Source organism: Peromyscus eremicus, chromosome 23 (assembly GCF_949786415.1).
Source record: "Peromyscus eremicus chromosome 23, PerEre_H2_v1, whole genome shotgun sequence".
Classification (NCBI taxonomy): Eukaryota; Metazoa; Chordata; class Mammalia; order Rodentia; family Cricetidae; genus Peromyscus; species Peromyscus eremicus.
The window spans coordinates 27,540,931-27,562,768 of record NC_081438.1 but is presented as its reverse complement, the minus strand read 5'-3'; the positions used below and the strand labels follow the sequence as shown (position 1 = coordinate 27,562,768).

At 51.0% G+C, this 21,838-nt stretch overlaps 4 protein-coding genes across 6 annotated transcripts in view; 2 read left to right on the top strand and 2 right to left on the bottom strand.

Annotated features, from left to right (window-relative positions):
* The window catches only part of Mcm7 (minichromosome maintenance complex component 7), an 8,018-nt gene extending 6,468 nt beyond the window's left edge, over nt 1-1,550 (bottom strand). Inside the window, exon 1 of the mRNA XM_059249493.1 lies at nt 865-1,550. Within this exon, the coding sequence (XP_059105476.1) occupies nt 865-895 (31 nt within the window). The 5' untranslated portion in view covers nt 896-1,550. The remainder of the gene's footprint in view (nt 1-864) is intronic.
* Nucleotides 514-8,654, top strand: Ap4m1 (adaptor related protein complex 4 subunit mu 1). The gene is made up of 15 exons (XM_059249496.1): nt 514-1,388; nt 1,481-1,569; nt 1,939-2,045; nt 2,124-2,220; nt 3,143-3,253; nt 3,338-3,418; nt 4,096-4,158; nt 4,250-4,316; nt 4,407-4,460; nt 4,571-4,677; nt 4,774-4,868; nt 5,121-5,165; nt 5,886-5,936; nt 6,027-6,138; nt 6,231-8,654. The coding sequence occupies exons 1-15, from the start codon at nt 1,331-1,333 to the stop codon at nt 6,453-6,455; spliced, it is 1,362 nt and encodes a 453-aa protein (XP_059105479.1). The 5' UTR covers nt 514-1,330; the 3' UTR covers nt 6,456-8,654.
* Taf6 (TATA-box binding protein associated factor 6) lies at nt 6,621-21,838 on the bottom strand. 3 transcript variants are annotated; one of them, XM_059249490.1, is made up of 16 exons: nt 21,782-21,838; nt 21,519-21,610; nt 12,448-12,663; nt 11,941-12,027; nt 11,673-11,826; nt 11,413-11,469; nt 11,182-11,301; nt 10,536-10,681; nt 10,354-10,431; nt 10,140-10,241; nt 9,846-10,028; nt 9,160-9,234; nt 8,931-9,056; nt 7,794-7,967; nt 7,421-7,618; nt 6,621-7,141 (listed from the first exon to the last, which is right to left on the bottom strand). In XM_059249490.1, the coding sequence occupies exons 2-16, from the start codon at nt 21,591-21,593 to the stop codon at nt 6,761-6,763; spliced, it is 2,172 nt and encodes a 723-aa protein (XP_059105473.1). In that variant the 5' UTR covers nt 21,594-21,610; nt 21,782-21,838; the 3' UTR covers nt 6,621-6,760. The 3 variants fall into 3 exon arrangements, with proteins under 3 accessions (XP_059105473.1, XP_059105474.1, XP_059105475.1); XM_059249491.1 differs by lacking the exons at nt 21,519-21,610; nt 21,782-21,838 and adding an exon at nt 15,528-15,607; XM_059249492.1 differs by lacking the exons at nt 21,519-21,610; nt 21,782-21,838 and adding an exon at nt 15,121-15,517.
* Cnpy4 (canopy FGF signaling regulator 4) lies at nt 15,848-21,220 on the top strand. Its single transcript, XM_059249495.1, has 6 exons — nt 15,848-16,104; nt 18,188-18,314; nt 18,398-18,494; nt 19,412-19,534; nt 20,121-20,238; nt 20,324-21,220. Exons 1-6 carry the CDS (start codon nt 15,969-15,971, stop codon nt 20,467-20,469), a joined length of 747 nt encoding a protein of 248 aa, XP_059105478.1. The 5' UTR covers nt 15,848-15,968; the 3' UTR covers nt 20,470-21,220.

The window sequence follows — 21,838 nt, the reverse complement described above, 5'->3', positions numbered from 1 at the left end:
ACTGCCTTAGTTAAGATCTCAGGTTCTTCAATTCTCTCAGCTCGCACACAATCGACTCTCAGCTCTCCTCCCACCAGTACAACTCTTTTTTTTCTTCTGCTCCCGCCGGGACGTCCGCCACTAGGCCTCCTCGGCACCCCACACCCCGCTCCCGCCACTGCTTCCGCTCTTAGTAAACAAAGAAGCACATGGGCCCGGATTCCAGCCGCCTCACAGCCCAGGATTCCTCCGCCCGAGGCGGGTGGCCGTGCGGCGATTGGCCAGCACGCCGAAGGGCCACTCGGGTCCACTTCACTGCCACCTCTCGCCGCCGGGCGCTCAGTCTCCCGACTCCAGGCACGCCCCTACCCACGGCAGCGATCTCCGAGGCCACCGCGCGGAAGGACACTGTTTACACACGACACTCGCTCCGATGGAGTAGCGCCACTTCCGCCCGCCTCTACTTCCGCTTGGAGGGCGGCCTAAAACAACCAATCCCGGCGCGTAGCGGCCGGGCAAGCCCCGCCTCCGAACTCCGGCGCGTCTCGAGTGGACGCGGGAATTCTCTAGCGCCCCAAAGCGCAGAGGCAGGCCCGGTTTCCCGGGGCCTCGGGCCATGTACTGAAGGTTCCACGTCACCCAGCTGTCTCTGGAGCGCCCCTCCTCTTCGTGGCCTCCGCTGGGCCCTGCCCCCCACACAACCACAGCACCTTCTCCAACCAGGACTGCTTCCGTCCCGATGCCCGCTACACTTGTCTCGGGCGCAGTCCGCCTGTCCCCAGAGCCACAGACCCCAGCTCCCCTCAAGACTCCAGCTTCCCTCAACAGGTGTCGGTGGAGAAGCTTCCCTCGGAGCACGCCGATCCCAGCCCTAGAGCCTATCACCTTTCTCGATCGCGTAGTCCTTAAGCGCCATCGCTGCCGGGGACCGTGCGACAGGAGCGGGCGGGCTGAGAAGTCTCACTCTGGGGAAGCGCAGAACGAGCGCGCGGCGCGATGCGGCCGACCAACCGAAATTGGCGCGAAACGTCCACACCCACGTGACCCGTGCCGCTGAGGACGGGCCAATCAGACAGGGGGCTCCTAACCGCTGCCGGCAACCAACTTTAACCAATCACTGGACGAGTCTGGGTTGAATGACAGGGGGCGAGAGGGGCGGGCCGGAGGGAGATTGCCAAGCCCAGGCGGGTTGGGCACCCGGTTTCCCGCGGTTCAAAATTACTGCTCGCCCGTGTGGGTGTGGGAGGAGTGTTTCTTAAAGCGCCAGCCTCCCTGCGTCCTTTTGTTCCGCGACCGCAGGGCGGGGTGGGTTCAACTTTCACGGTCTTCTCGTCTGTCCTCCAGAACGGCCATGATTTCCCAGTTCTTCATTCTGTCCTCCAAGGGGGACCCGCTCATCTACAAAGACTGTATCCTTGACCGGCGAGACGGAGTGGAGTAGCTGGTAGAAATCGAGCTCAGAGTCATTCTGTGTCGCCTGTGTCCTTAACTATCCTTCCAGTTCGCGGGGACAGTGGTGGTCGTGATGTGGCCGAGCTCTTTTACCGGAAGCTGACGGGGCTGCCTGGAGGCGAGTCTCCGGTTGTCATGGTAACCACTTGTGGCGGGCAAGCAGGGGCTTAGGACTGTGGAGCTTGATGGGTGTCTCATCTAGATCTCCCTTTCAAGGGCTGCTTGATAGGAAGCTTCCCGGGAGGGGAGGGGATACATTTTTCCACGTAAGAAAAGTGTATTGAGTGAGCAAGACGCCAGAGACAGAGCCTTGCACCCCCATCTCTTGACTGTCAACAACTCTGAGAGGTAGGTCACACATTAGGAGGCCAGGTCTTTGAGAGGTCTCAGGGATCACCCAAAGTCACATTTTCTACTATCACTGGTAGCGACTGGAGGGTGCCATCTCACAGGCGACGTTACTGCAATTCTGGTCTCTTAATACCTCTCTCCCCAACTCCGCCTCAGTATCATGATGATCGTCATTTCATTCACATCAGACACAGTGGTCTCTATTTAGTGGTCACAACCTCAGAAAACGTCTCTCCTTTCAGCCTCCTGGAGCTGCTTTCCCGGTGAGTAGGGCTGGGACAGCCACCTAAGAAGGAGGACCTGAGAGGTTTATTCACACATACTCAACTATGTCTCCTTAGGTTAGCCACTCTCTTGGGTGACTACTGCGGCTCACTCAGTGAGGGAACCATCTCACGGAATGTGGCTCTTGTTTACGAACTCCTGGATGAAGTGCTGGTAAAGCCCAAAGACTTTCCACTTTAAAAATTTGATTTATTCATTTTGTGTGTGTATGTATGTGGTTGGCCACACCACTGCACATGAGTAGAGTTCAGAGGATAACTTGCAGGAGACAATTTTCTCCTACTGTCTGGGTCCCTGGGATTGAACTCAGGTTGACTGGCTTGGTAGCAAGCACCTTTACCAGCTGAGTCATTGCACAGGATCTCTCTTTCTTTTCTGTTGGACAGTCTCGGGTATTGGTCCTTACCTTCTACCTTGTTCCAGACAAGTCTTTTGCTGGTCATGGTGGTGCATGCCTTTAATATACCAGCACCCAGAAGCAGATGGACCACTTTTGATTTTGAGGCAAGCCTGGTCTACAGAATGAGTTTGAGGCCAGCCAGGATTGCATAGCGAGACCTTGTCCTGAAAAATTGGAAAAAGAAGCCAGGTGTGGTGGTGCACTGGAAAGGCAGAGGCAGGTGAATCTCCGAGTTCAAGGCCAGTCTGTTCTACAGAGTGAATTCTAGAACATCTGGGGCCACACAGAAAAATCCTGTCTTGAAGAACTTGGTGGGGGGTGGGAAGAAAAGACAGACAAAAGGCAAGATCTCTTTGTTTTCCAGTGCACATACACTAAACTAACTAGCCCGCAAGCTTCTGGGGTTCTCCTGTCTCCATCTCCCATCTCCAAATGAGATCACTGGAATTACAGATGCTTGTTATCATGTCCAGCTTTTTTTCACTTGAGTTTTGGGCATTGAGTTCAGGTCCTCACACTTACTGAGCATGCCCTTTACCCACTGCACCATCTCCCCAGCCCCAAGGACTTCCTTCCCTTGTTCCCTGCTACCCTGAAGAAGTGTCCTCTCTTCTAGCGTAGAGTTTTGTGGTTAGGAGGCCAAATCCACTCCGTTCCACGCTTTCTATCCATTAGGATTATGGCTATGTGCAGACTACATCCACGGAAATGCTCCGGAACTTCATCCAAACCGAAGCTGTGGTCAGCAAGCCCTTCAGCCTCTTTGACCTCAGCAGCGTTGGATTGGTCAGTAGCAGGGAAAGAGGAGGGCCCAGGAGGGTTGGCTGTGAGCATCAAAGCTGAGGATTGGTTGCCTTGGGTGCTTTACAGTTCGGAGCAGAGACACAGCAGAACAGAGTGGCCCCAAGCAGTGCGGCCAGTCGACCGGTCTTGTCCAGTCGCTCTGACCAGGTAAGAGATCAGTGAGGCCAGACTTGATGATTTTTTTTTTTCTTTTTATTCCTAACACCCAAGAGTCCAAGAACTTGGCTTATCTCTTCACTCCTTTTGACATGGTATTCCTTCCATTATTCCTGGGCTCCTATCCCAGGGCTCTACTTCGACTACCCTGTCCCTTCTACTGCCTCTGTTATGTTTTCCTGTATGTGTATACGTGCGGTGCATGCATTTGTGTGGAGGCCAAAGGACTAGGCTTTGGATGTCGTCCTCAGGAATTCCATTCTCCTCTGAGACAGGCCCTTTCATTAGCCTGGAGCTCACTGACTAGGCTGGGCTGGCTGGCCTACCAGTGAGCCTCAGGGATGTGTGTATCTTCACCTCCCTAGTGTAGGTATTACAGGCTCGCATCCCCACACTTGACTTTCACATGGATTTGGGGGATCAGACTCAGGTTGTCACATTCACGTGGCGAGCACTTTACTGACTAAGCCATCCCTGTAGTTCCTATTCTTTCGTCTTTTGAGACAGGGTCTCATTAGGTAACCCAGGCTCTCACATTGTAACCCAGGCTGGCCTTGAACTCATGGCAGTCCTTCTATCTCAGCTTCCATGTGTCACCGTGCCTGGCATTGCTTGTCCATTTTAGAACAGGTTTTCAGCCTCCACAACTCACATCCTCTCTTTCTTAGAGCCAAAAGAACGAAGTGTTTTTAGATGTGGTCGAGAGGCTGTCTGTACTGATTGCATCTAATGTAAGTCTGGGTCCGTGTCCCCGCACCCCCTGGAGTTGAAGGTAAATGGTACTTGGGGACAGCGGAGTCTTAACTTCCTTCCTATCCCCAGGGCTCATTGTTGAAGGTGGATGTCCAAGGAGAGATACGGCTCAAGAGCTTCCTTCCTAGCGGTTCTGGTGAGGACCCATGGTTAAGTGTGGTACGGCTTCCTGGTGATGTGTGCGGTGGTATTTGATGCCCTTTTCTCATGTCCTTTCCTCCCACAGAGATGTACATAGGCTTGACAGAAGAATTTTGTGTGGGAAAGTCAGAACTGAGAGGTAAGGGGAGCATGAGTTTTCTTCCTCTCCATAAATATCACGGAGAGATGTTGGAAATGTCTCTTCCCTTCCAATCACAGGTCGGGAGAGCCATCTTCTTCTCTTTGCAGGATATGGGCCAGGCATCCGAGTTGATGAGGTGTCGTTCCATAGCTCTGTCAATCTGGATGAGTTTGAGTCTCATCGGATCCTCCGCCTGCAGCCACCGCAGGGCGAGGTCAGGTTCAGGGTGGCCCGGTGTATTCCATCCACCGGAGGGGAGGGAGGCAGTACCAGGGCAAGACCACGCTGACCTGTTCCTCTCTGGCCTCAGCTGACCGTGATGAGATACCAACTGTCTGATGACCTCCCCTCACCGCTCCCCTTCCGGCTCTTTCCCTCTGTACAGTGGGACCGAGGTTCAGGCCGGTGAGACTAGTTTTGTGTTTTACAACTCCTCTGAGCCACAGCTTAACGTGGAAGGGTTAGGGTTAATATGGAAGGGAGGCAGAGATGATAGCAGGCAGGTTGGAAAAAGTATTGGCTAGTGTTGTTGGGATGGCTCTCAGCCCTCTTCCTACTTAGGGTACAACTTATACAGCCTCCCATGGAGGCCCCGGATAAGCAGCCATGGAATGCCAACAGGATACGTTGTAAATAATCGTATGCCACCTTTTCCAGGCTCCAGATTTACCTGAAGTTACGGTGTGACCTGCCCCCAAAGAGGTAAGAGTTGGGGCTAGCTAAATTGGGCTTGGTGGTACACACTCAATAATCCCAGCCCTCGGGAGACAGAGACAGAAAGATTGGGAGTTTAAGGCCAATCTCAACTACATAGGGAGTTTGAAGCCAAGTTGGGTCCCATAAAGCTCTGTCTCAAAAAACAAAACACAAAAAAGAGTGGGGGTTGGTTACTCAAGCCCACTTCCACTGTCTAGGACAGGAAACAGGGCCAAGGGCCTGCTAATTCTTCCTGCAGATGTATAAAGCCCTGTAGTGTGGTGTGTGCCTGTAATCCCAGCAGTTGGGAGGCTGAGGCAGGAGAATCACCAATTTGAAGCCGGTCTGGGCTTCACAGTGAGACCCTGTCTCAAAGCAAACTGGTATTTGCATCTACCACCTTTAAATTCCACTTGGGTCAGAGGTTACGGCATTTGGGAAAGGGTTGGAGGAGGGAATGTGTTTGTGCTGAACTCCTGTTGGAACATGAAGGAGAAACAGAGCAGGGGCTGGGGATGCATGTAGAATGCTTGCTTAGCATGCACAAAGCCCTGGGTTTGATCCTCAGCACCACATCAAGTGTAGTGGTGCATTCCTGTAATCCTAGCACTGGAGGAAAGAGACTCAGGAGTTCAAAGTCATCCTAAACTGCATAAGACTGTCTCAAGAACAATGCAGACAGGTAAGACACTGCCATCCTGGAGCTGACTCTTCTCCTCTTTGCAGCCAAGCTCTGAACATTCATCTGCACCTTCCCCTGCCTCGAGGGGTAGTCAGGTCAGCATGCTTGCTGGGAAGACTCCCTGGGGAGAGCCTCCGGTCTACCGAGGAAGTAGCCACTTAACATCTTCCCTGTCCCCCTTCCAGCCTGTCTCAGGAATTGAGCAGCCCAGATCAGAAGGCAGAGCTGGTAGAAGGAGCCCTCCATTGGGACCTGCCCCGAGTTCAAGGAGGCTCTCAGCTCTCAGGCCTTTTCCAGGTATGCATGTTCCCTCCTCACGCACCTGCGGCAGCAGCCCAGTCCTGGTGCCAGGTAGCTGTCTAGCCTCCCATCTTCTGTTTTACTTACAGATGGATGTCCCTGGCTCACAGGGGCCTCCCAGCCATGGGCCCTCCCCATCAGCACCCCCCTTGGGGCTGGGTCCCGCCAGCCTCTCCTTTGAACTCCCTCGGCATACATGCTCTGGCCTCCAGGTTCGATTCCTCAGGCTGTCCTTTAGCGCCTGTGGTAGTGCCAACCCTCACAAGTGGGTGCGACATCTGAGCCACAGCAACGCCTACGTAATTCGGATTTGAAACTCCCCAAACAAGGATATGGACAGCCAAGTCAGCAGGCAGTTGAACGGGAAGAGGACATTTTCTTTCTTGTGTCTTTGGATCTGGACAGGAAGAGTCCCAAGACCAGGAAGGTTCCACGGACTCATCCTTTCTGTTGCATGTGACGCAGGGAGGCTCACAAACTTACAAATCCAACTTTTATTCTGAGGAACTTACTGTACAGTATCTAAAAAGAAAGTCACTAGGGGAAACAACCTCCTCCCTCCCGCGTTCTTGGTGCGTGGAGGAATCTGCACAAGAGGAGGTCAGCAGATGTGATGCTATCACAGAGCAGGCTGAGGGGATCCAGGTCCAGTCGGCTGGGAGCCGTTAGCCTTTGGAGTCCCTGGAGCTGGAGGGGGGCTGTCCCCAGCTTCCTGCTTTCCCCCACAGAGGGCACTGCCCCCCAGTGGGGATGGTGAAGACGATGGAGGAGGGACTGGAGAAGGATGAGAAGGAGGGCCTCCTTTGCCTTCGCCTGTCGGGGGAAGGGAGACCACGATGTATTTCTGAACACTGCCAGGGCCAGCAGGGGCTGTGCTTGGGGGTGCGGTGGTGGCCGTGGAGACCAACTTCACGATGGGCTGCACGCTGGGAACCGTGGTGGTGACGGGAGAGGTAGTGGTAGAGCCTGAGCCAGGAGCTGAGGTGCTGAGGGACAGGACCTGGGGGAGGAAGGAGGGCAGCGTGACTGTGGGGACTATGTGCTGCCTGCCTCACACCTGGAGGGCCTGCGTCATGTTGTCCTTGCTTCCCTCAGCTCCCATGTTCCCTTGCAGTCCCCAGTGAGGGGGTCAAGATCCAGAAGACTGCTGCTTGCTTGAGGCCTCCAAGATCCTGACAAGGGGCCCTCCTACCTTCTGAGTTTGAGTCTGGAGGGGTTAGGCCTCCCCTGGAGACTTTCCCCAGGTGCCCCTCACATCCCTCACCCTGGCCCCACATACCTGCTGGGTTGATGAGGCACTGGAAGATGAGGACATTACGATAAACTTGGTTGGAGGAGGAGAAGGCTGAGGAGGGGCAGCAGCTCTAGCAGACACCAGTGTCTGGACAGGCAAGGCAATGGAACCAGGAACCTTCAATAAGCCAGGGGTCCGAGGGCCTGGCTGAGGGGCCTGCGAGAGGGTCAGTGTGGGCCGAGGCTATGAGGAGAGACAGGAAGAAAATGTCAACATTGAAGGCAGACCTCGGTTGCACTTGCTCTTAGCTCTTCATTGGGGGTGGCAGTAAGGGTGAGGCTCCCTGAGACTGCTGGCGTTGGCAAGTCCTGTCCCAAACCTGCCCATTTCCTGTCGGCCTCCTCCCTCAGCGGCTGACCTGTGTGATGGTGAGTGTGGTCCTGTTGACCTGCTGAGCTTGTAGAGCAGCCTGGGCCCTGGCCTTCACCACATGGGAGCAGAGAAGGGGCCCAAGGGACCCAAATTCTCCCCGGTAGGCATCCTGATTGTCAGGTGGAGGGCGCAGCTTCGCCAGTACCGGGGCACAGTGTTTCTGCAGAGAAGGCAAAGTGAGGGCTGGTACTCTGCAGCAAATGTGAGAGGAGCCCACCCACTGCTGTTGTTGGAGGCCATGATGAAAAGCTACTGTTCTTCCATTAGGAACGCATCTGAGCTGGGTGTGGTGGTTCATGCTGGTAGTCCTAGCACTCATGCAGGAGGACCACTGAGTTCCAGGCTAGCCAGAGCTACAAAGAGAACGTCAAGGCTAGCCTGGACAGTTGGACTGTCTCAAAATGAAAAAAAGGCCAAGGAGACTATAGCTCAGTGATAGAGTGCTTTGAAAACACGCACGTGGCCCTAGGTTCAGTTCCCAGCAGCACACAGGCAGAAAGGGAAGGGGGACTGGAGAGGTGGCTCAGAGGGTTAGGGCACTTGTCTTCCAGAGGTTGCTTGCTCACAACCACCTGGAACTCCAGTTCCAGATTCGCTGCCTGCCTTTGGCTTTTGTGGGCGTCTGTACACACAGTGTCCATTCATACAAACATACAAGGAAACTTGTAAAAATAAAAAGGATGATCTCAGTGGGTGTGGTGGTGCATTGCTGTAATCTCAGCACTCAAGAAAGCAGAGGCAGCAGGATTGCCACAGGGCCAGCATGGTCTACCTCACAAGTTCCAGACTAACCAAGGCAAGACCCCCATCTGTAAGAGTCAACAAATAAAGTTTCCTTCCATACGGATCGGCTGGTATGAACAGGATTTGCTGTATCTAGTGATGACATAGATGGGGTGTTCATGTGCCTTGTGTAGGGTGAGGGCAGTGCAGTCCAGAAGTTAGTGACTGTTAAGGCCTCTGTTCCTGTTTGTGCCGAGCTTTCCATGTACACCACAGTGCTGGCCTCTGAAGAGTAAGGGTTAAGATGTGCCTCGTGCTTGCTAAACATTGTAGCTGTGTTTGTGGGAGCTAGGAGTGGAGCTCCTGGGAAGAAGTGGGGGGTATGGTGGGGGTTCATCACCAGGAGAAGGCTCTGCACATGGTCTGCTCCGATACGGTCAATGTTGCTCAGCACAGGCCCATCCAGGACACTGCGGATCCGTTCCCCTTCCTGCTGCAGCCTTGGCAGAATCAGCGTCTTAATCACCTGGTGGGAAGGAAGGGGAGAAGCCAGACTGGAAGGTCACCAGAGGTCTCTCCCACCCCACATGTGAACGCCCCTCTCCCAGCTCTTCCCTCTGGACACTGACATCATGTCCCAGCTCTGCCAGGCCTGCAATGGAGCCATATCGAGTTGTCCATGGAGTCTTCTCATCTACCCAGCTCTGCAGAGAAAGAAAAGAAAAACCCAGATGAAAAGGTTTGGAAAGGCTAACTGCTAAACTAGGCCTGGTGGTACGTACATGCCTGTAATCCTGGTACATAGGAGGTAGAGACAGGAAGATTAGAAGTTCAAAGCTGCCAGGCAGTGGTGGCACACGCCATTAATCCTAGCACTTGGGAGGCAGGTGGATTTCTATGAGTTCGAGGCCAGCCTGGTGTACAGAGCTAGTTCCAGGACAGCCAGGGCTACAACACAGAAACCCTGTCTCAACCCCCCCCCCAAAAAAAGGTTCAAAGCCATCCTCAATTACACAGAGTTTAATTTAGGGTTAGAGTTAGAGGGTCAGGGTTAGGGCTTGCCTGGGATACATGACACCCTGTTTCAAAAAAGGAAAGACTAATTGCTAAGGACTGACATCACCTATAAACACTTATAAAGCATTAAGACACAGGTTCAGTCAAGACCCTTGGACCCAGTCTCCCTGGCTCGTCTTTGCCCCATGTTCTGGGTATCTTTCCACTGCCAGGTGGGTGAAGTTCTTTCTTTCTTGGGGATAACCCTGGAAAGGTGATTTGCATCATCTGATTCATCTGATACATTTTTGGCACTCACCTTGGTAAAGGTCTTGGTGATCCGGGACTGGATGTTGTTGGTGGTTGTGCTGAAATGCTTACAGATCTGGGCCACTAGACGGGCGGCAAAATCGCGGAGTGCCCAGTGATTGTCCACATCCGGCCGCAGGCACAGCTGTCTGCTCACAATGCAGGTCATGACTGCTGGAATCAGCTCGTGCACCTGAGGGAGACCAGGCACCATAAGCCAGTTCTGATACCTGATGATCTGTGGCGCGGTCAGCAGAAGGGGACCTGACCTTGGAAAAGACAGGAGGTAGGCGAGACCACTCACATATTTCTCTAGATACAGTGTGGGGTTGTCCATCAGGGCCTTCACCATGCGCATCAGGTAGATGAGCAAGGCCAGGTTATTCTGGACCACATTTACACGGACCTAGGAAAGGGAAAATTGGGGGAGGGGCAGAGAGACGCCTCAGATGGACTCCCCTTGCCAACCCCCTTCCTTGGAGCCTCATCCTGGGTCTGGCCTTTCCCAGTTCTCTCACCCCCTCAGAGATGAAGGTACTGAACCGTGGTAGCATCTGATAGAGCCCCGGGTCGGTGGCAATGCTCTGCAGAGCTTCCTGTTGGAGGGGGCAATGAGTCAGGCAGACCATTTACTGTAGGAAAACTACCTCTGTTCCGGGATTCTCCCCTGGTGCGAAGGCAGGCCAGAGAGCAGGCTTACCGCTCTCTTGGCCTCACAGGATCCTACACAGGCTTCTGTGATCTCTTTGTAATACAGCTGCTGTTCCACAGACAGCTCATGGATGCTGCGGGGCTTCAGGCGGAAAGGGGCTCCCTCCAGCAAAGGAGGTGCTTTCTTCTCTTTTCCTGTGTGAATTGGGGAGACAGGCTTGAGAAAGAAAGCTCAGGCTGGGGAGATGGCTCAGTCAGTAAAGTGCTTGTCATATAAGAGCTGGGTGCACACTTGTAATCTTAGTGCTGGGGAAAACGGAGACAGGAGGATCCCTGGGGCTTGCTGGTTGGTCAGCCTAGCCTAACTGAAGATTTCCAGGCCATTGAGACCCTGTCTCAAAAAAAAAAAAAAAAGGTAGATCACACATGAGGACTGGTAGCTAAGATGATCCTCTGGTCACACACACACACACCTGCGCCTGACACAGAAACACACATACACATGTGTACACATGTACTAAAAAAGCAAGCTCCAGAAGAGGCTTCTGTACAGGGCAAATCCTCACCGCAACATGTAGCCCTTCTCTAGCCTTCTAGGCCTTTCTGGGGTTCCTCTGTCTCTGACTTTATCTACTTCACTGAGGACGATCTGGCTTTAGGATAAGAGCAGGGAGAGGCCTGGCCTGTGTCCTGACCTTTGCCATCAGCTGCAGCTGCCCCTTGACCTTTGCCTTTCAGGGGTCCATCTTCTTCTTGGCCTGGCTTTGCTGACTTCAGGGGTTCTGTGGCCTCAGCCTTCTGCTGCTCTTTGGGTGCTGGTGGGAAAGTGGTCACAGGAGGAGTGGTAAGAAGGTGGAGGAGCCCCACAGGACCAGGGGTGAGGGAGGAGAATAAGGAGGCTTGGCTCTGGCCATGGAAAATGTTACCTGGGGGTGGATTCTCTGGTATAGCTGGCTGGCAGCCTTCAATGCTCAGCCAATGTGCTGTAAGGAAGATGTCAAGCTGAGTTACTGGGCATGGACATTGGGGTGTCACCCCATACAAAGGAAGGTGTGTGTTCCTTCCTGGTCCCCTTCTTACCATTCACCAGGGATCTCACATTATGTTTGTTTCTTCACTTGTGAGGTTCCCCCAATCACGCCTCCTTTCCCTCCTCCCCGCACACCCAGCTCTACCCTCCCTCCACCTTTGAGGCAGACATCCAGAGGCACCCGAGGCAGAGGGGTGTTGATGATATCGCTCAGGTCCACTTCCTTCTCCTCATAGAAGTAAAGCTCCCGGCCCCCACCAGAGGCAAAACGGAAAGGGATGAATTCCTGAGCATGGAAGCCATACAGTGGCTGTATCAGGAGAGACAGAAAAAGACATGAGAAGTGGCCAAGGGAGGCATGGCTACATGTGCATTGTCTCCCCACTCCGAAGCCTCCTGTCCCCTCCGAGTCCCTCCAAATCACCTCCACATTCTTTAACTTCAATGCATAGTCAATGTCACTGGTAGTGAGCTTCTGCCGCTTCCCCATGTGCATGAACTTCAAAGCATCCTAGGGGTTGAGAGGAGAAGAGGTGTTAATTTAAGACCCTGAGGAATATAGCTCAGGGGGTAAAGCACTGCCCAGCATGCACAGGGACCCGAGTTCAATGCCCAGCATCACAAAAACAGCATGGTAGGACATCCTGCAATCCCAGCAGTGGGAAGTGGAAGCAGGAGGATCAGAAGTTCAGGGTTATCCTCAGTTACATAGTAAGCTGAATTTTTTTTTTTTTTTTTGTTTTTCGAGACAAGGTTTCTCTGTGTAGCTTTGCGCCTTTCCTGGATCTCGCTCTGTAGCCCAGGCTGGCCTCTAACTCACAGAGATCCACCTGCCTCTGCCTCCTGAGTCCTGGAATTAAAGGCGAAAGCCACCACCGCCCAGCAGTAAGCTGAATCTTTAACACAAAGCAAGGCTGGGCAGAAGGGTTACCTGGGCAATCTCCTTGATGCGGTAGCTGACCTCATCTGTCAGTAGTTGGCAAGTCTCCTCTTGAATCTGAGCAATGCCCATGGATTCTGCCACCACCTTCATGGACTCAGAGGGCAACACAGTATTGCTGAGTTTCAGCTTCTTCTCCTCGGCCATACTGGAATTCCAACTCCTGTTCCTGGTAGGATGCCACCCCAGGGTGGAGAGATGGAGCCACTGGTAGTGGGATGGGGCAAGAAGAAAAACAATTCAAAACCTAAACCTGAGCGCCCTCTCTACTTGCTTCAACTTCAGCTCATCTTGAAAGCAATGCTATCACCCAGTAACTTGGTTTGTCCTTTTATTTATTTACTTATTTTGGACACGGGCTCACTATGTAGCCCAAACACTTCTAATTCCAGCTTCCTGCTTCTGCCTTTCTTTTCTTTTCTCTTTTTTTAAAATTTAATTTTATTTTTGGTCTTTCAAGACAGGGTTTTTGTGTATAGTCCTGGCTGTCCTGGAACTCACTTTGTAGACCACCAGGCTGGCCTTGAACTCACAGAGATCCACCTGCCTCGGCCTCCCAAGTGCCAGGATTAAAGGCATTCAACACACCCGCCCTCTGCTTCTGCTTCTTAAGCACTGGGATTATACGCATGCATTGCTGTGACTAGTGACAATTTGTTTTGTTTTGTCTTACTTTTGGGGACAGGATTTCTATAGCCTAGCCTAGTCTCAAACTCTGATAACAAAAGATAGACTTGACTCTGGATCCTTCTGTCTTTACCCTCCTGATGCTGGGATTATAGACATATACCTCCATACCCAGTTTTTGTTGTGCTGGGGATGGAACTTAGGGCTTTGTGTCTGCTAGGAAAATACTCTTAAAAACTGAGCTACATCTCCACACCAGTTTTTTGTTTTCATTTTTTTTTTCCTTTTTTCTTTTTCCTCCCAGGCAGGGTTTCTCTGTGTAGCCCTGGCTCAACTGGAATTTGCTCTGTAGACCAGGCTGGCCTCAGATTCAGAGATCTGCCTGCCTTTGCCTCCTGGGTGCTAGGATTAAAGGTGTGGGCCATCACCACCTGACTTTTTTTTTTTTTTTTTTAAGTAGGGCCTCTTGTAGCCCAGGCTGGCCTCCTACTCCATAAACAGCCGACGATGAACTTGAACTCCTGATACTGCTATCTATACCTCCCAGGTGCTTATAGGCATGTGTCACCACAGCCAGCACAACTCATTCCTGTCTGGACCCTTGAATCACATCCACCAGGTAAGGGCTGGAGGATGTGGCTCAGTGGTCGAGGAGTACTGGTCACGCACAAGGGCCTGGGTTTGATCCCAGCACTGTTTCAAAATGAACCAGGCAGCCCAACCAGACCCTTTTTGGCCCAGGTGACCATTACCTGTCACCTGCTACACTCTAAAAGCCCCTGACAAAGTGTTCCTGTTTCTATCTCAGCCTCCCTGCATTTACTCCTTAAAATATTGTGCTGCTGTCAAAATATAAACTAGGTTACCACTTCTTTGCTGTAATGGTTCCCCTTTGACAGCAAACCCTTCCAAAGCCTTCCCTGTCCAGGTGTCGGGGTTAACACTTCTCAACGGACCGCCCTGAGTATCATACCAGGGTGTGCTTCACAATGAGACCCTTGCACAGTGTACACTTGTCATCCCAGCACTCTGTAGGGACAGTAAGTCTGAGGCCAGCCTGGACTAGGCAGTGAGTTCCTGTCTAAAGTGGTTTTTCCTTTTCAGTTCCCTTTCTCTCACCCTATCTCTGATCACCTATCCTTCCTTCTGCCGCTTTATTCTCACACCATTCTCCTTGTTGTCCTTTCAGTCTGACAGACAGACATGCACTTGGTTTTACAGCTTTTGCTGTTGTCTTCCTGAAATGAGCTTGGCTACACGACCTCACCCCCCCTCCTTAGGGACAGGGTCTCATGTAGCCCAGACTGGCCTCGAATTCACTATGTAGACCACACTGATCTTAACTCCTAGTCCTTCGGCCTTCTCCTCCCAAGTGCTGGGATCCCAGGCAAGTACCACCATGCCTGGCTTTACTTCTTTGCCATATTTTCTTCATATATATATATATATATATATATATATATATATATATACATATATACACATATACATAATCTCACTCTAGATTAAATCTAGGGCCTTCTACATGTTAAACAACCCCTCTACAAGCGAGTCTCAGTAAGTTGCTGAGGCTTGTCTGGAACTCACTCTAGCCTTGAAACTGAGCTCCTCCTGCCTTTTACAGCTGTGCAGCACCAGGTCTAGCTATCATTTCTTCTTGTTGATCATCCTGACCTCACAGGAATATGTCTATTATGTTCACTGATCTATTTGGTACCTAGGTCGGTACCTGGGACATTGTTAAAAGAATTTTAAGTCTTAAAGGTGTAAGTGTTCTATAAATACTCGGTATAACAGTTACCGAAATGAAAAAGACACAGACTCAAGCTTAGAGTTTACTCTGTGGTCAAAAGGAAAGGAGCTTGCCTGACACTGGACACAGGAAGATCAACCCCAATAGTGTTCAGAACTGAGTGCTAGGGAGCCGGGGAAAAGAGGCCAAAGGGCACTGGTTCTTTTCAAGCCATGCCAGGTCTTCTCAGACTTTTGTTAAATCTTGTCTACAGGGAATACAATTATTCAGCACATACTCTGTACCTTTGGCCAGGTATACAAGAAGTAGTCGGGTCCCGGTCCCCTGCGGTCCCCTCTGCCACTAAGGGTTCATAAAACACTCTAACAGCCTCAGGAGCGTCTCAGATCAGTGGAAGCGACAGGAAGACTTCTCAGAGGACGGATAACTTGAGCTAGATCTGTGCACCATTTTCCTCAGAAGAGAACTGATTCGAAGATTTCCCCGGGCAGCGCTACAGGAGGTTCACAATCCACTACATCTCCCCAACATCCTTCCAGTGCAAACACGCACAGAGTCCCCACGAGCACGGACACACAACCAACCGTCCTCTTCCCAGTTCTCACATGGGCCCTTTCAAAGGGTCTCCTCCCGGATACACCTCAGACCTTCCCCCGCCAGCCAAGCACTGGGAGCAGTAAAAGCCTCTCACCGCTGCCAAAGCGCCGCTCACCCGGCGCTCGGCGCCATCTTGGCCCCGCCCCCTGGCAGGAGTAGGTCCTGGCAGAAGCCAAGAGCTTATCACTGCTCTTCCCTACATCAAAACAGATCGTCTCGTCTCACAGTCTTAAATTATATAAAAATTGTATTCTACGTAGATGTGTAAGGATAATATTACTATATTCTAATTACTTCAATCTGTATCTTCACTACCCAGCTGCCAGGACCTTCAGGAGGCGCCACAAAACTGAGGCGGGGAAGCTCAGAGCCCTGACGCTCCACCCACTTTCGGGCTAGCTCTGAGCATGCGCTGACCGTCCTACGATGGAATTTTTTTTTTTTTTTTGAAAAAAGCTTGTGGCCCGCTGCGTCTAAATTTAAAGGGCCCGCTGCCTTCCAGAAGTTAGTCTGAAGGGAAACGGTGGTTGTGTGTATGTGTGGACTGCGTTTTGTTATGGGACCGGTGCGGTTGGAAATACTGCTTTTCATCCTGGCAGCGTACAGTGCTTGGGCAGGGACGACGAAAGAAGAGGAAGATGACACAGAACGTTTGCCCAGCAAATGCGAAGGTATAGAAAAGGAGCTGTTCTTATTTGCATCTGTCTATCCCACCTCCTGCCTCTCTAGCTCTAGCTCTAGGCTCGCTCAAATGGACTAAGATAGATGGGTCACTCGACCATCTTGAAAGTTCTTTGGAGCTTGGTAACTTTTTTTTTTTTTTTTTTTTTTTTTGGTTTTTCGAGACAGGGTTTCTCTGTGTAGCTCTGTGCCTTTTCCTGGAACTCACACTGTAGCCCAGGCTGGCCTCGAACTCAGAAATCCGCCTGGCTCTGTCTCCGAGTGCTGGGATTAAAGGCGTGTGCCAACACCGCCCGGCGCTTGATAACTCTTGAATGGGAACAAGGGAGAGAAATCAGTTAGGGTGACACTACATTTCCCAGGCAGCATCCAGAAGGAGCCAGGTTTTTCTTGTAGGCTCGGGCCCCAATGGATTGTGGGAATTGTAGTTCGAGGACCTGTAACGCAGTCTACCGAGCATCTTCCTCACTGCGTTTCCCGCCCTGTTAATCACCAGACCTAAATCTGACAGCCTTGCATGGGTGAGGTGTAAGGTTCATACCTTCTAGACATCCTGTGCCCCGCCCTGGCATAGACGCTCGAAAATTACAACCCTGATGACACCCTCCAGGGGTTTAAAGGTGAGTAAGTCAGCAGCTGAAGCTGGTAAACAAAAGATGGGAGACATCACACCACTTAGAAGTTAGTTGCTCATCGGTGTGAGGCTTTGCAGTTGGGGTGTACTGTAGGGATTTCACAGCAAGCAGCGTGGTCTCTGGCTGCATGAGTGAATGCCCCTCAACCGGGAGGGAGCCAGGTCACTGAATATCCTGTGGGTCCCTGGTTTGTTGCCTCCCTGACATTTACTTTTTCTTTTTTTTTTTCTTTTTTTGGTTTTTTCGAGACAGGGTTTCTCTGTGTAGCTTTGCGCCTTTCCTGGGACTCACTTGGTAGCCCAGGCTGGCCTCGAACTCACAGAGATCCGCCTTGGCTCTGCCTCCCGAGTGCTGGGATTAAAGGCGTGCGCCACCACTGCCCGGCGACATTTACTTTTTCTTTGGATTCTTTCTCTCTTCACCTTACACTCAACTGCATTTTATTATCATTGTTACTCATTACTTGAGTCTAATCTTTCACTTCTTTTTGCATCTGTGTCCCACTCTTCTCCTGGGACTTGTTTTTTGTTTTTTTTTTCTCATGACGGGGCTTCTCTGTGTAGCCCTGGCTACCTTGGAACTCTGTAGATCAGGCTGGCCTTGAACTCACAGAGATCCGCCTGCCTCTGCCTCCCAAGTGCTGGGATTAAAGGCGTGTGCCCAGCCGTAGTTTGTTACTTCTATAGGAGAGTTTTCTTTTGAGAGCCCAGCCCACCGTGTGCCAGATCAGGTGCTGGGAAAGACAATGGTGGAAAAGATATGTTCATCCTTATTGAAATTACAATACAGTAGGTGACTTTTGGATGAATTTTACATTTTCTGGTGAGATTAAATCTCTTTAATTAAAAAAAAAATTTATTTTGTGTATGTGTGTGGAGGTCAGAGGATAACATGGAGGAGTTGGTTCTCTCCTTCCACCATGTGGGTCCTCCAGGTTTGGCAGTGGGTTCCTTTACCTGCCGAACCATCTTATCAGCCCTGGAAACAGGTTTCTTGATTGTAACCCTGGATCACTGTCACTGTATCATCATTGTTTATGTATCAGTCCCAGACTATTCCAGCAGTGTTTCATGGACGCATCATGATGGGTTTTATGCTGTCTGTACTCGTACACATAGGAAAGTAGCTCAATGTCAGAGTGAGAGCAAGTACTTACACAGTGCTCACTACATGCCAGACACGGCTCTAGGGGTTTCCCATACACTGATGGACTTAAATCATCACTCCTCTGTAAGAGACACAGTCTTATCCACGTTTTAGAGGTGAAGAAGTTGAGATACACAAGTGTCACACAGCTACTGTGATTGAGTCGGTCTCCTCCTCCGGCCAGTCTGGCTCCAGAGCATGTGCTTATATGCTCTGCTGCCTTGGATCATGGGCAGAACGACTCAGGAGTCATCACTTGCCTTCATCCCCTTGGGTATCTCCTTATTACCAGTGTGTAAGCTGCTGAGCATGGAGCTACAGGAAGAGCTGAGTCGCACAGGCCGATCTCGAGAAGTGCTGGAGCTGGGGCAGGTGCTGGACACAGGCAAGAGGAAGAGACACGTGCCTTACAGCCTTTCGTGAGTCTCATCCACCTTCTAACCAAACCCAGAGGAGCTGCCAGGTCCCTGAAACATCAGTCTTATTTCCCGTGTTCCCACAGTGAGACAAGATTGGAAGAGGCTTTGGAGAATTTATGTGAGCGGATCCTGGATTACAGTGTTCATGCTGAACGCAAGGGCTCATTGAGATATGCCAAGGTCAGGCATTTCTTAGGAAGGGCCCTGCTGATTTTTCTTTCTTTTTTCCTCTAAAGCTTTGCATGTTCCCCTGTATGTTCATGTATGTGTGTGTGTGTGTGTGTGTGTGTGTGCATGTAGAGAGGCCAGAGAACAACTTTGGGTGTTTTTCCTCAGGAGCCCATCCACCTTATTTCATTTTTCCATAATTATTTCATGTGTGAGCATGTCACAACATACTACTGAGGTCAGAGGACAACTTGTTCTCTCCGGATTGAACTCAGGTCATGAGGCTTGGTGGGAAACACCTTTACCCACTGAGACATCTTGCCATACCCACCTTGTTTTTTTGTTTCTTGTTTCTTGAGACAGGGTTTCTCTGTGAAACGGTCCTGGCTGTCCTGGAACTCACTCTGTAGCCCAGGTTGGCCTCGAACTCACAGAGATCCACCTGCCTCTGCCTCCCAAGTCCTGGGATTAAAAGCATGTGCCACCACACACACCCAGCTCCTACCTTGATTTTGAGACAGGGTCTCACTGGCTTACTGACTTTCCAAGCAAACTAGGCTGGTTAGCCAGAGAACGCCAAGAATCTACCTGTCTGTTCTTGCTCAGGGCTGTGATTGTAAGCTTATACCACCACACATCTCTCTCTCTCTCTCTCTCTCTTTCTCCCCCCCCCTTTTTTTTTTAATATGGATTCTGGGGACTGAACTAAGGTTCTCAAACATTTTACTGACTGAACTCTCTCCCCAGCCCAGGTCCCTGTTCCTCAGAAGCAGAGACCTTTATCATCTAAGATCCTCAAGGAATATTTGCCAGTCTCTCTCACAGAACACACCACGAGTCTCCAGCAGTTGATAAAGCTGGTGTGGTGAAAAGGGAAAAGAAGAGGTGAGGTGGTGGACTGGACTAATACCGAATTTTCCATCCCTCAGGGTCAGAGTCAGACCATGGCGACACTGAAAGGCTTAGTACAGAAGGGAGTGAAAGTGGACCTGGGGATCCCTTTGGAGCTATGGGACGAGCCCAGCGTGGAGGTCACATTCCTCAAGAAGCAGGTAGGATGGGATGTCACTCTGTCTAGGGAGGTTCGATGTCAGGAAGGTCTACCTCTGAGCAGGGAGAAGACCGAGAGTGAGGACTGTGCCATTTATTAAGGCAGGCTCAAAAGCATAGCAGTATTACTACCACTGGGCACCTGCTGGGCACCTACTATGTCCTGGGTTCTGGGCCATATACTACTGCCTTGTTATACTCTCATGTCACAGGTGTGATTACCAGTTCCCACTTTACAGGCTAGAATTTGAGACGTACTGAGTTTTTGAGACAGGATTACACACAGTCCAGGCTGCTCTGTAACTCACCATGTAGTTGAGAACAAGTTTGAATATATGACCCTTCTGCCTCTACCTCCCAACTGGGATTACAGGCATTTGCCACCTAGCAGAGTAGATACTATTAGATAGTAATAGATACTGGTAAATGTTGAAGGAAGAGCATCACACATCTAGTACTCCAGGTGTAACCTTCTGGCTGCTGGCTGCCTCTCAAAAGGCAGTGAATGGAGAAGGAAGACAGGGAGTGAAAAGCAGACGTCTTCCAAGGCCCATCTGAGCAGATCCTCTTCCTGCTCTTCTTCACTAGTGTGAGACAATGCTGGAGGAATTTGAAGATGTCGTGGGAGACTGGTACTTCCACCACCAGGAGCAGCCCCTACAGCATTTTCTCTGTGAAGGTCATGTGCTTCCAGCCTCTGAAACTGGTAAGTGTGGAGGTTGGGCCTCTCCTCTCTTGGCTCCCCCATCCCCAGCATTAATATTGCAATTGTTTTCTCCCGTTCTACCTAGCTTGTCTACAGGAAACCTGGACTGGAAAGGAGAAGATCAGTGATGGGCATGAGAAGGCAGAGGAGGAGGAGGAAGAGGGGGAAGAGGAGGAAGAGAAGATAACCAAGACTTCAGGCAATCCCAAGCATGACCCAGAGGATCTTTGATGGGTGGGTGGGTCATGGGGAGTTTTCTAAACTCTCTCCCTTCCCCATCCCAAGGCTTGTAACTGTCCTTTTCGTATAATCTCAGGCATGGTCCTGGGGACCCAGAATGGCAACATGAGAGGAGAAAAAGGTGGAGAGAAGCTGGGGCAGGTTTTGCCTCCAGTGATGAGTCACATGCAGCCACTTAATTGACCAAGTGTGTGTGGTGACAGTGTTGAAGCTTTTCTCTATCCTTTACTGGTCCTTGCCTGCACCGATTGGTCAGTCTTGGTATGAGCTGTGGGAACGTCTCTGCTTTTTAAAGGGTCTATTTTAGACCCTTTCAAGGGGCCAGAGGAGGGCTACAGATGTAGCTCAGTTGGTAGAAAGTCTGCCTAGTATGGACAATGATGTGAGTTGGACCACATAAAACCTGATGCAACTCCTCGGTGGCAAACTCCTATAATCTCAGCACTTGAGAAATGGAGGCAAGAATATCAGAAGTTCAAAACCATCACCTAGCTACGTGGCAGTTCAAGACCAACCAGGGCGACACGAGACCCTGTCTCAGACTAAGCCAAAAAGGGACACTCCCAACCTACATCCACAACCTGCAAACATGAGACTGTATGCCGTCTATCTGTAAACAAGAACACGACACTGGCAAAGGGTGACGCAATGCTTATAGGTTAGGTGGTGTAGACATGTGGCCTATTTCATATTTCACAGGTGCCATATTTTCTATATCGCTATTAAACCTTTTCTATACGAATCGGCTGAGCCCCATTTCAAACATGCTCACATTATCAACGAGGGAGCACCCAAACAGTGGAGCCTTTGGCCTGCCTTCTATAACAGCTAGTGGTGGTTATAATTTTGCGCCCAAGGATACTGGCAGGGGTTGGGGAAACAACTGTACCAGAGCGGCGCTACACGTTCATCATCCTAGCACTTGGGAGGTAAAGGCGAAAGGATCAAGAGTTTAGGACTTCCTCAGCTACGTAATAAGTTCGGGACCATCCTGGGCTACATGAGACCCTGTATCAGAAAATAGAAAACAAAAAACCCACCTCGTTTGTGCAACACGTGGTGTAAACTGCACAGAGCTTAGAATTAAGCAACGTGGCTACCGCTTCATCCACCATAGTTTTTGTACGGGAGCCTGGAAAGAGCAAAATTCCTCCCGTTTTCCCTCCTCCCTCTTCCCACCCCCTTCCCCGAGTAAAAAAAAGACTTAAGGACCGCGATAGTTTGGTTTCAAAGTCGTCAACGGCTAGAGCTAGAATGGAGGGGGAAAAGATATCCTTTAAAACGTTGACGGGTGAAGACCTACCGTCTACAAGCCTAAAGGGACCCAGGCGAGGTCGCGTGGAAAGGCCGGTAGGGCGAT